The 13,727-nt window shown below is 39.8% G+C and overlaps 1 protein-coding gene across 3 annotated transcripts in view; it reads right to left on the bottom strand.

The window, feature by feature from the left end:
• The window catches only part of LOC117878662 (histone-arginine methyltransferase CARM1-like), a 125,993-nt gene that overhangs the window by 1,336 nt on the left and 110,930 nt on the right, over positions 1 to 13,727 (bottom strand). For 2 of the 3 annotated variants that reach the window (XM_034772987.1, XM_034772990.1), the window contains 4 exons: positions 12,471 to 12,556; positions 8,829 to 8,918; positions 6,344 to 6,481; positions 3,251 to 3,340 (listed from right to left, as the gene is read on the bottom strand). In XM_034772987.1, coding sequence (XP_034628878.1) covers positions 3,251 to 3,340; positions 6,344 to 6,481; positions 8,829 to 8,918; positions 12,471 to 12,556 — 404 coding nt within the window. Of the gene's footprint in view, positions 1 to 3,246; positions 3,341 to 6,343; positions 6,482 to 8,828; positions 8,919 to 12,470; positions 12,557 to 13,727 lie in introns of those variants that run through there. The other variant, XM_034772989.1, reaches the window with a different exon arrangement.

The raw sequence follows: 13,727 nt of genomic DNA, 5'->3' as shown, positions 1-13,727 counted from the left end.
AAAGTGGGGATGTGGTGGGATGGAGCAGAGTTGTGCTATGCCCAGTCATCCACTGGTGTGTTCCTGAGGGATTTTGCACCGGTGGCATAAGTTACAGCTGCCATGTGCATTCTCACTCAGGTGCCCTCGTTTAAAAAAATCTGTTCCCCAACTTTTCATTTTAAAGAACTTGTCAAGGTTGAAAGACTTAAGTTTGAACTATTTGTTAGAATAGTCGATGTAACATTTAGAAAATGCTCCTCTCTTTTCCCTCCAACCCTGGGCCACCTGAGGGTGGGTTGGGGGGACACAACCACTGAACAACATAACAGTGATGCACAATGTTCCAATGAGAACCCTGCGTGCTCATGCACTGAAGAGAAGTAAATGGTCTATGGAAGGAGATTTCAGTGTCAAAGCCTGCAGAGATTCCTGTATAGAGTGGGAGTGAAACAGTATTTTTTTAAAATATGAAAATTGTATTTTAAAGTCTGGTTCTACTTTGAAAAGTGCATTTACAAATAAGTATTCACAATTTTTCATTCCTATTAGTCCTGCAGACTCCACATAGCTAAGGGAGAGAGACATGGATTCTATTTCTTCTTGTGTCTCAAACTGTTTACTAAGTTCTAATTACAAGATCCATCAATTATACCTGTGCAAGCTCAATGAAGACAGTGAGGATGCACAAGCATCAATGAAGGAAGAATTTGGCTTTACTGATTTTTTTAAATGTTGATGATGTTCAAGAAAGAAAGTCCCCAGTCTGACTTTCAGATCCCATGGTAAGTTTGCAGGGCTGGCATTAGGAAAAAAAAATAAAAACTTGTAAACTGAGCACATTTCAACTGAAGAGTGTGAGGGGATAATTACAGCCCATGCAGTTCTGGAAAAACCCTCTTACCTGGATTGTGCTGGCAGCACCCACCCACAACATTTGCAAAAGAACCAGGTTTCCCCATGACCTACTGTGGGCATTACTTTCCTTTGGGAGCTGGGAAGGAATTTTTCCCTTGCCACCAGTTTGGCTGAGGCAGGTTGAGTTTTTTCCACATTCCCCACACCAGATTTGGGACCCAGTGGGATGGAGCCAGGGGCCTAGGTTATAAGTTAACTGCTTAGCACATAAAACTGGTGCCAGATGTCCAGTGCAGGTACTTGGTATGGAAGGGATATTATCAAATAAAATGGATTGGAAAAGGATTTGAAGGAAAGCATCCCTTAAGGGAGCTGACAAAGGTTTTTTGGGGGCTTCTGTATCTAGTACAGGGGGGAGCAGACTCCTTTTTTCTAGCCCCCTCAAGGGAACTGAGGAAGGGGGTTTGGGACTCCTACATCTAGTACAGCAGAGAGCCAATCCCCACTCCTGTTATAGTCCCCCTTCACCTCATGCAAGGGGAGGGCAGCAGAGTCCAAGCAACGGGATTGTGTGGAAATGATTAAAGAAATGATGATGACCTGCACTGTCCTGTTTATTGCTGGGTACTCCCAGGTATGTTAGGTGAATAAAGTTGCAGCCTAATTAAACCACATCCATTGCCTCCTGTTTTTCTTCTGGGAAGGGCGGACAATTGCACTCAACGGGGATACTGTACATGTCAAATGGCAGGTCTGAGGAAATGCAATTTTTACACCATGGAGATTTGCTTAGAGTGACTGTAGGTTTGCCCAATCTTTATTTATTTCACTGCATTTTAATGTATACACAAAGTGACCCACTCTTAAAAAGACTATCTCTAATGTGCTGCATGTATAAAGGAATGAGAAAATGCCTAAAATTTCACCACACACAGGGGACAGCCTGCCTTGAAAGGCTTACAAAGGAGTCATCATGTCAGTCTAATTAATGTGGGAAACACATAATGAAATAGGGAAACATCATTTCCCATGTGCACCTCTGAAAAGACCCTAGAAAAATCAATTCCACCATTCTATTAGTCCATCAATTCTTTATGTTCCTGCTGCTGCAGTGTGAATGTGTGACAAGGAGGAAAAGGCAAGGTGGCAACTGCCTCAAAAACCAGCCACTACCTCCCCAACTACCTTCCAAAATAGCCTTAAAGATTATGGAAGCAGCCCTCCTGAAGACTTGTGGAGTGGGGAGCAGACAGCCAGCATGCCCCAAAGTGAACAGGAAGCCCTTGGAAACAGGGTCATGAAGGAAGAAATGAGTGCCTGGAGAGGATAGGCAGCTGTGTAATAACATCCCTCATTACTTCAGTCACTTCTCTTCATACCTACTATGAGTTCAGCTCCCAAAAAGTCAACTACTCCACGTGTCCTAAATTACTGTTGCCCTAAGTAGCAGTACTGCAAAAGGAGTGTGGGCCAATGGCAACCCGCCAGGTGCTCTGCAGCTGGAACTGCTGCTGCTGTCTGTAGGAATGGACAGGCTGTTATTCTCGCAGATCTCTGCCCTCTGTGAGAGTTGATGGGCCTGCTTCCTGGCTGTTCTGCTCTCCAACTGGCAACTTTTCCCAAAGGGAACTATGCAGCAGAGAGTAGCCACTGAACTGTTTGGGGAGGGTGGTTCTTTCCATATGATTTTTATAGAGGAAGGTGGGTTCTTGGCACCAGCATCTAATCTCAGTGAAGTTGCAGATTTCTCATGATTCACAGCGATGAGTCACCTGGCTGAAAGGTGCAACTGACTCTATGCGTAAATCAGCACCAAAAAATTCATCACCACATTCTGTGTGACAGACTTGCTGTGCTCAGTCACAGCACTAGACGATTAAGGGGCTTACACATAGTTTCCCTTGTAATTCTTTAGTAAAATGTACATGTAATACTGCCTAACTAGGAGACCTGTATTCAAATTAAAGACAAGAAAATACCACTGTTTGTTAGTTGTGTTCCTGGTCTCAAAAAACAGTATTAGGACTCAACTTTAGTGCTGACATTTTTAGTCTCAATAGAACTCTGTATCTGTGTGGGGAGGGAAGGGGTTGTTGGCTATAATATTTATTTTTATGGCCTCATTTACGGAGAGTGCATTGAAGTTAATTTGTTGTACCTGTTTTAATGGAGAGTTTTTTAAACCTTGCTTTTTCCTCCTCAGAAAGAAAAAAAGCACAATTGCTGCTAAGTGTATAGTGATGGCTAAATGCTAACCTGCAGTTGTCTCTCCCGAGTATCTGCAAAACTAAATAGCCTGTAATATCAGAAATATAGCTAGCAAAAGTGATGTATTTCTGAGACAAGATCTCCCCTACCCTATATTTTACTATATTAATAATGATGATGTATTTTAGCCAAGAACATTTCTTACCTAAAAAATGGATTCTTTAAATCAAGGATGTTACCAGATTTAAAGCCTGTCTGGTCCACCACAGCCACAATCTGAATGTCGTAACTCTGTCTGTATCAAAAATAAAAAGTACAACCAGGAAGATATAGTGTATCTATACACATTTATTTAAGCACTTATATATATATTTAAACATACATATGTTCACATTATTAATTTTTACAGTTTTTATTGGGTTAGAAAACAGTGAATGAGACATTTCTTATTTATTAGATGATTTTTGTACTAAATTACAATTTCCATCCAAATGCATCTATTAAATCCTATTAAAAATGTACAAAACCATCATTTTAAAATTATTTTTCAGTAATTAAATAAGCCAGCCTTAAATGTGCTGGATACATAAAAACAAAACTAAGTTTATCAAAATTATTTGCATTTCAAACTGATTTATTAAACAAAGGAAGAATTAACTGTAGTTAGTGAGTTGACAGATTGTTTCTGGTCGCCATGTGCCATATTTACAAAGGCATTTAGGCACCTACATATGTTAAATAGGTGCTAGTAGTATTTTCATAAGTGCCTAACCTGCTTACATGCTTTTGAAAATTCAACTAGACACTGATCTGCATCTTTAGGCACCTAAATATCTTTGAAAATCTAGTTTCATGGCCTTCAAGTTTTTAGAATTAATAGATCTCATCTTCTCCCACCAGGCTTTTATTCAAAGACTGGAAGAAGAAAATAAGCTTTCCTGCCTTTTCAGCTCCCAGTCAGTTTCTCAACTTTGAATGAACTAGTCTAAATGAAGAAAAAGATATTCTCGCTGCACCTGCAAGCTACCGTGAAACCAAAAGTAACGAAGGCAAAAACTCTTTTGCGTAACAGAAATTGGAAGTACTTAAATTTGGAAAAATGTAAATACCATCATTTGCTCTATTGTAAAGACTGAAACAATACAGAAACTTAATGCAGTACAGTATATGATACTGTGACATATATAAAGTTTGAGTGGACCTCTAAATTTAAGATGTTTTCTCCCTGATTCTATATGTAATTGAAAAAGCAGCACCCTTTAACTCATTACATTTTGAGGGAAGCTCATTCATGCACCAGACTTTTAAAAATTATTTAAATGACTAATAAATTATAGTAAATTTTGGACTTAACATAGGCTGTCAATTTAAAACAGGTTTAATTTTCAAAAAGAAATATGTGTTTAATGTAAATAAAAGCATGTGATTTTTTTTTAAAATCACTGATTTTTATCCACCCTGATTTGCGGGAACATATGCCACACACACAGTAAATAGCCAATCACACGCACATGTATAAACAGAGTGGATGTGGACAGGCATTCAGACACCATAATGACAGGTCTGTATAAAACACTAAATAGATAAAAATAATCAATTTTAAGGATTCATTAAGTGTCAAGTTTCAGAGTAGCAGCCGTGTTAGTCTGTATCCGCAAAAAGAACAGGAGTACTTGTGGCACCTTAGAGACTAACAAATTTATTTGAGCATAAGCTTCCGTGGGCTACAGCCCACTTCTTCGGATGCATCCCACGAAAGCTTATGCTCAAATAAATTTGTTAGTCTCTAAGGTGCCACAAGTACTCCTGTTCTTATTAAGTGTCAAGTTTGCTTCTACATATACTTTCATCTAATCTTTGTCATAAATATAAAACCCTGTCCTTAAATCCTTAATCCAGCAAAATTACTAAAGAAGCTGGGCCAAAAATCCATCAAAGAAAGCCAAGATACACTGGAACTTCCAGAAAGCTTACTATAGTTCATTTGCCAAGACAGAATTGCAAGGAAGACTATACTACTATGTAATTACAGTAGCAGCTGTATGGTCACTTAGTGCAGCACACTGGTTCTCTCTTTACACATTTAGTAACTGATACTTTTTACTTTGAAAGGGATGCATTGTGACTTGTGTTATTTATCTCCCTTAAGAAGAGCTCCTAACCCAAAAGCTTGGAAACTGGAAAAATTCCCACATTGGGCATTTATTGCAGGTGTGAATGAAGTGCTTTGAGAGTGCTTCTACCACTTTTGATCTTATGAGAACTCTCTGGATATATGCCTTATGAGTCCAGAGTTAAACAACAACAACAAAATGATTCACATTTCTACATTTGCTTTCAGTTACAAGCACACATACACGCAGGTGTGCTGGATTGAAATGAACCAGCTGTGCAAACCAGTCTCTTCAGGGAATGTTTTCATAGCAGAGCACAGGGGTGATAGTTCTCAACTCCCATTGACAGCAAAAGAGTAGGAATGCAGCTAACTAAATCTGTTCTGACAAAAATGTACTCCTTAGAGAATCATCCTCTTCACTAGCCACACTAAAAAGGGAAGGTTGTGACTCAGTGATACATGAGTAGTGTCGTAAACAGGGAAAAGTGCATCCATAGGAAATCCTTTTCAGAAGTGAAAATTAGCAAGGATATAGCACCACCTCCACTTTACTTGTCCCTAACACAAGACTCACTAAGGGAAAAAATACAAATATTCAAAATCTGCAGAGGAAAAATGTTGCATTGAAAAAAATGAGGGTGATGAATGCAGAATGAGATATCTCAAAAACCATTGACAAACTGGGACAGGTGTGCACTTCAAACCAAAGAACATGTTGCTTCTGACAATGTTTTTCCTTCCATGAAAATCAATTTTGCTGTGCTAAATTTGGGATTGTGTGGATAGACAGATGCTTATAGGCACTGAAAGCTGATCTGATCTTTAAATTGGTTGATAAATCAAGTCATTTAGCAGATGTACATTGAGCTAGTAGTTTTTCCAACCTCCCCATGATACATGGAAATACACCTTTCATATTTTGGCAAGACGTGTTTCCTTTGGGCACCACTATGAAGGGTGAATTTATACCCTGCAGTCTTGGCTGTAGTGATGTGAAGCACTAAAACAGACCCTGTGCGACTTGATTTTTCCATTTCCCCAGCTTTTTAGACTATGTATTTGTATCCCTGATTCTACCCTCTCTATACTACTAACTACCCTAATGGGTGCAGCATTTTGGAGAACCTCAGCATCAGAGGCACACCACAACGAGACGTCTCCTGGAGCTGCTTTGCCACTTACCGTTTATTCGCTACAAACAGGACTTTCCCTGAGAGAGTTTCCCCTTCTTTGGCAAAGAGGGGAGTCTGCAGGAGGCAGCGTACTTGATACCAGTGAGTTAAAGGTTCCGTCGGAGCAGTTGACAACCAAACAGTTACCCTAAAAAACAACAACAACAAAAAACAATACATAGGCTCCTTCTCATTTGTTCTATTAGAAAGCAACACAACTTATATACTTTAAACTACTTATGAATCAGTTGTGCAAAGTGCTAAATTCTTGATTTATAAGTGTCACTGATTTACCTCCATACCTCTTCCCTTCTCACATCTAGTATGACAGACCCACACAATTAAGGTTCGATCCTGCATCTGAAGGATGGGAAATGGGTAGACATGCATCAGGACATACATGCTCAGCAGGTTTGCAGGCAGCAACTGAATTAAAAAGTACTCAATAGCTGCCCTGAGGCCTTCAACTTCTCCTCCAGAAGAAACATCACAGCTGGGCTTCATGTAGTCCTGCTGGGAAGGAGGTTATTGCTTTCTAATGTCAGAGAAATGCTATTTTTCTAATTTGAGGGACTGTCTTCCCATTCCCCTTCTTACTGAAATAGCATTTTGTAAAACAGCTCCCTGGAAAGCCATGCAATGGATATTGAAAGAAAAAGAGGGAGAGGGCCTTTTATTTTTTCCATAAGGGAAAATTGGAAAGATTATTATTGATATAGTTTGTCTCAGTGGGAACAGCAGGAAAGGCAGGAAAGATAGAATGAAAAAGGAATTCAGTTATTCCTCCAGTCCTCTTTCCTTCATTCATAAACTGTTATTAGTTAGTGGACACTATTCCTTGTGTTAAAAAGCCAGAGGAAATGTGTGTTAAACTTGCACTGTGACTGAAGGGATCCTATTTGATTTTTGTTGTTGTTTTTAAAACTTTAAAATATCCATCTGCCTTCAAAGAACAATCAAACATACGGGGATTTGGTCCATGATGAAGGCGAGGCTTCAAATGTAACAACTCACATGTCTATTCTGATGTATACTGTGTTTGTAACCCTGGTATCTGCACACCTAGCCAATGTTGATTCAAAACAGATGCTCCCTACAGGACCCTGTATTTTCTATTCTCTCTATTTCCAGGAAGTAGGATGTTCATTTCTCCCCCATCTTCCCTCTGTTGTTGTTTTTTTGTTTTGTTTTGTTTTGTTTTTGGATCTAATTAAGGGAAATGATGGCAAAGAGATGGGATTGTCCTGAAAATAGTAAAGTTTGTGGTCTTTCCTTTATGCTTTGGCAAGGAGTCTCCCTGCAGAGGACCACCCATTGAGAATGTCCTGTTTACAGCTTTCATGCCTCTGGCCAATGAGATTTCCCTAAGTTTCTAAGGGGACTGTGGTTGTGAAGATAGGGGCAGCCTGTGAGATATCCTCCATCCAGCCCTTGAGAGCTCTGAATACTAAGAACAGGAATTTAAACATGACTTGATATTTAAACGGTTATCTGATGCAGTGATCAAAGTCCCACTCCTGTCAGCTGATGTTGGTCAGCAGACAGGGTGCTGCATTCTACACCAAAATGGAAGCTTCTCTGGTTGATATGCTTCAATCAGCTCCCACATAACTGGAAACTTTCTCTGCTGCTTTGTGCCACATGGGGCTAAAGATAGGCTCTATTGCGAATCCGCTTGCCAGTAAAATTCGAGTTCTACAGTAAACTACTACTTTTAAAAAAAAGAGAAAGAAAAAAAGGGAATGTAACGTTATTAGAAAAATCTTTACTCGGTGAGCCTTATATCAGGGGCTGATAAAGGGTATTTATCAATAAAAACAAAAAGAAAATCAAATAATTAAAGACTTAGCTTCCCGGGGTCTGGTAATAATTCTTTGTTTCTTGAGGATGTGTCCAATTCTCTTATCAAGTTATTTAATATGAAAGAAAAATCCCACCCCCCATAGGACATGATTTTTTTGTTAGACTTAGGATGACACTCTCTCTGATGTGGAGAAGTTTACTCTTCTTTTCCCTTGTGCAGCTCCACCACTTACTTTCCAGAATACTAAGTAGTAGCACCAAGCACAGCAGGTCCCAGCTGCTCTCTTGAGATGCCTCTGGCCCCCGCAAGAAAGACCTAGCACATGTTCCTGTTCTTCCCCATAACACTGAACATTTACACTCAAATAAGACAATAATTAAGGAGTTGGTTTTGTGCAGAAAGACATAGGGAAGGCACCTAATAGAAAAATACTTAAAAATCCCCAACTATCACAATTCCTGACCATACCCCACATAAGGTAACAGGGAACAACCCCAACCCACAAACTGCTGGAGGCAAGAATGTCAGTGCTGTGTTGTCATTCCCATGGTTGCTACCTCAGGAAGGCATTACCTACTGGGAATAACATGAGAAGTTCAACATTAAAGTAAGATCACACCTTCCTGCATGAATAAGGAGGCAATTTTTTCTGCATTTAATGTTTCATGGGAATGATTAAAAAAATACATACAGTGATCCCACAAATGCCACGTCAAACCAAAAAGCCAGGCCATGGATTAGTCCGGACTGCATCATCTGGAAAACGAAGGGGATTTCCACTCTGCAGGAGGAAAACTAGAATGTTGCCAGGTTAACATACAAACGTAGTGCAGACAAAATTCCAACAGAAACATTCTACTGAAACCTGTCTGGTAGGGTTTTCCACACTTCTACCTTTACCACAACAATTGTCATATTCCAGATAAAATCAGTTAAAAAAATTACACTAGATAATTCTTTTACGTCATTTAGAAACATATAGCTTGATTTTCAGAAACGCTAAATAACTGCAAATCCTAATGAAAAATCCAAGGGCTCAGCACCTCTAACATTAGGCAATTAGCTGTTCTGTGTGCACTCTGCAGCTTAACCCAGTGCTACTGCATTTTTTGGGACATAATCTAGACTTCTGTGCGGGGAGGGAGTTGTTTGTTTTTTAATACAAGGGATGCTCAAATATGTTTTTTCAAACATAAGTCTGTTAAATTTTTAACAGCAGCTGCAGAAATTCACTCCTCAGAACCAATAAATCCAGAATAATGACAGCATGCTATTTGTAGGATTATAAAACACCTATAATGGTCTATGGTACTTTTAAAATAAAAACAAGTGATGTGTGTGTGCATGCTCATACACATGAGAGAGATTCTCTGTACCTGCTTTCCTTTCCCCCACGATTAACACAGTTGTACAGTAGTTTTAAATAATGTTTCAAATTCAACCACTGCCATACTTCTCAAAACTTTCATTAAAAATCTATATGATGAAAGGCTTTCACCTACTATTAAAGGCAACAATCTTAAAAAGATTTAAGCATGTGCTTGACTTTAGGCATGCAAGTGGATTCCTTGGGGATCTTTAACATGCCACCAAGACAGCCACTGAAAGTGGAACAGAAGAGACATGCATTCTCATCCCTTCTAAAATCTCTTACAGTAGAGTCAACACTGACCAGAAGTCCAATTTTTTGGTAAGGAATTTGAACTCAACCTTCTAAATAAAGCTGATCAAAAAATGGAATTTCCATCCTGCAGAAAATTCTGATATTTAAACATCTTTTTCCCCTTCTCAAATCAGGACAAAAAGTCAAAATATCGTAACTTGTTCTGAAAAAATATTGTAAAATGTTCTGGAAATTTTTTTTTTAAAATGTTGAATGGCTTCATTTAAGCTTTTCAATTAAAACTAAAAATGTCATCACTCCCCCACTGAAATGTTACATTTTGAGTTGAGTCAATATTAACCTCTGCATCTGCCTGAGCCATGGGACTCCCAGGATGCAAATGGCAACTCAGTGCACAGACAGACTGTAGTGCCTTATGGGATGTATAGTCTGGCTGAAGAGCAGGTCCCATAGAAAAGAACGGGGCCATGAGAGACCTGGAACTACAAGTCCCAAGGGGCCCTCAGCAGAGCAGGCAGATGCAGAGATTAATGTTGACCTGAAACATAAGGTTTAAATTTTACTAACAGAAAACTCCACTAAAAATCTCTCTTTTCCTGCAGAAAAACTTCTATTTAGATTAGGGTCATATTTCCTGCAAGCTTTACTCCTGAGCCAGAGGCAAGCATGCTGCTAATTAAGCCAACAGGCAGTAGAATATTACTTCACTTCACCTCCAAGATTACCACTAAGTAAGGCAGTACTTATGGGAATGACATATCACTGGCTAACTAGCTACACTCAAATCTCTGCCATTCCTGGGAATATGAACCATAAAACTAACACTTAGAGGGAATGGTAATAATCAGAATAGTGATGTTCACCAGTTTAGAGGAAGGTATGGGTAGCATACTTAAATATTTCTTGTGAGACTCATTGAAGCAAGCCAGCACACTAACCATGTGAAACTGGGAAGCAATTCTCTCTCACTAGACCATGCTATTGTGCCATAAAATACAATTGACTGCAACTCATACTGGAACTATAGGAGGTCTGAATTTCATCCAAAAGAGCCTGGTAGATGTGTGTAGGAGTCTGTGTCTGTCTGTAGTTCCTCTGGCGTTCCCTAGAAGAGACCCGAAAGTTCTCCCATTCCGGTAGGGTACACCTCATTCCAGTTGTGTACTTAGGGGCTGTCAAGCTGTACAATGGCCTAAAGTTTGGGGTGAAAATCTTCAATGAGAAGTTTAGAGGCAGGCGGCAGCCAAAGAAGCACCATTAAGAAGCTAATAAGGTGCAGCTAAGCCTTTTTAGGCTGAATAATTTAAAGAGAGTTACTCCAAGAAACGAGAGGGACATGCAGGACAGGAGGTTTGTGGCAATCCTACCAAGTCAAATGGGGATTGGAATCTTTCACGGTATGTAGACTGCACAGTGGGGCTTGGTCTGTCACCAGGATGAAAAGGGCCCCTGCATATAGTGCTACAGAGAAACCACTGCTCCCTAGTATACAGATAATGTCTTTCTATAGTGAACTTGATTGACCCAATCTCTCTCTCTCTTTGCAGGAATGAAAACATATACAAAGGCTACTCCACCAATGCCTTTTACAATTAATCTGAAGCCAAACAGCAACTACCTTCCCTGACCCCTCATTCACGCAGCATTTTATCCAACTGACATTATTCTCCTTGGTGCTGGAGGTACTGCACAAAATAAAGGAGCTGTTATGAATGTTGTTTCTACACCATCAAGCTTTAGTAACTTAAACATTCCTATACAAAAGCTATTTTTCAAAGACCTTATTGAAAGAGAGAGAAAATACATTCTTGAGTCAGGATAATCATAAAAACTAGTACAAAATTGCAGTGATTTTCTAAGGCTGGTCAAACAAAAGGCTCTGCATTGTTAAGATACTGAATGAGCTGGCAACACATTCAGTCTCATAATTTCCACTGAATATTAAAAACAAAAACTAAACTAAAAGATCAGGAATAGGAGAACGCAAACGGAACCTCTTAACCATACATATTTTTATTACAAATCTCAAACAGGCTGCATATCACAGCGACTGTCTGTATAAACAAAATCACCACATAATTCGGCACAAGCGGTAGCAACCTGTGTACCGCACATTTTCCCATTCAGATTCGGTGTTAGCTTCAAAGTTCTCCTGATGCCCAAGGAAATCTTTCGAAGCCTTGTTTTCACCTCCCTCCCTGGCAGGTTGTGAGGATTAATGAATGTCTGTAGAGAGCTCTGAAGATGAGAAGCCCTATCTAATAGGGATGTGTGTCGTGAATAATTATCTCCCCAGCGGCCTGAAACTTGGCATATCTGGGGGACCTGAATGTTCCTAAATATCAGTAAATGTCATCCTCAACCCTGCAGAATGGTCACTCTTCTTGAAGAAAATAAACACACAAGCTATTATTTTCCCTCCCCTTTAGAGGGATTTTTCTTTTCTTAGATTCGTTCCCAATAAACTACCATTAATGAAAATCCTGCTGCCTCAATACCAGTTACTGAACGAATTTACTACCCCCAATGTTGCATATGTGACGCTGTTGTAGGGGGTAAGAGGGCACTGCAGGTGACAATTCTGATACATTGCTAGAGCCATGCAAGTAATGTACCATGGACCACAGCTCCAGCCAGAGCCAACAGTTTCTTCTAAAAACACAAATAATTAAAAAACTGAGTAAGAATATGACACTGATCGATACTAACCTATGCAAATCTTCCTCTTCAGCTTCTGTAAAGTTAACAGTGTACTTCACTGTCCGAGCCATCAAAATTCTGATGTCGAAAGTGTCCTGAGGAAAAAAGTCACAAATGTTATTTTGTCTTGCCACCTTCTAAACTAGGTATCTGACAAAAAAAGAAGATATCTTTATTTATTTTAATGACACATTATCTTTAACATGTGTCTCTAAAAAACACTCTACTGGAGTTTACATTACTATTATCTGCAATTAATGCATTTGATAGTTCACTTATGTTACAAAACTTTTTTAAAGACCCTGCTAAATCATATAAAAATACTTTTCATTTTGTTTTCATCAACAAACACAAATAATTCATGTGGCCTCCTTCACCACACATACAATGTTTAACCAATTAGAGAATTCTGGAGATATGAAGAGTTAACTACAACTACATGCGAATCAAAATTATTTATGCAGAATAGTAACCACGCTAGGAGCAGTCAGTACACCCATAATTGAAAACATCTTTTCCCCACCTCTTTTTGCACATCCACTAATCCAGACCCTCCATGGACCACAAACTCCCAGTTGATGTTAAAATATTAGCACAAACTCTGCTTGTGATATACACTGAATTTAAAAACTAGAGTCCCAATGGGGAATGAAGTGTATGTATGGGGAAAAGGCACATCCCAGGGTTTGTGTTTGTTCATTTTAACAATTGTGTGTGGTTTTTAATAATACACTATATTATTGATCTTAATGGAAGGGCATAAATTAAGAGAACAAAGGCTTATAAACCAAGCACACATCTTTACATATTGTGACAAAGTTCCTCCTCTATCTTGGTGGGTCCTGCGGTTATTGGCGGATTTTCTTGCCTCAGAGATTCACCATGTGGGTTGGGGAACAGCCCAGAGACCTTCCCCTCTGGGAGAATCCACAGTCCAGGTCAATTGGGAGGTTTAGGGGGAACCCAGGCCCGCCCTCTACTCCGGGTTCCAGCCCAGGGCCCTGTGGACTGCACCTGTCTATAGTAGGGTTACCATATGTCCGGTTTTTCCCGGACATGTCCGGCTTTTCGGCAATCAAACCCCCGTCCGGGGGGAATTGCCAAAAAGCCGAACATGTCCGGGAAAAATACTGGCCGGGCACTTCCTCTCCCCCGGCTGCTCTGCTCCTCCCTGGACTCAGACTTCGGCTCTGTTTAAGAGCCAAGCTGCCCAAGCCAGCGCTACCGGCTTCGGGCAGCCCCCGTGCCTCCGGACCCTGCGCCACC

This window comes from Trachemys scripta, chromosome 6 (assembly GCF_013100865.1).
Source record: "Trachemys scripta elegans isolate TJP31775 chromosome 6, CAS_Tse_1.0, whole genome shotgun sequence".
Lineage (NCBI taxonomy): Eukaryota > Metazoa > Chordata > Testudines > Emydidae > Trachemys > Trachemys scripta.
Note: the sequence above shows the minus strand (reverse complement) of the source record. Positions and strands in the feature narration are given on the sequence as shown.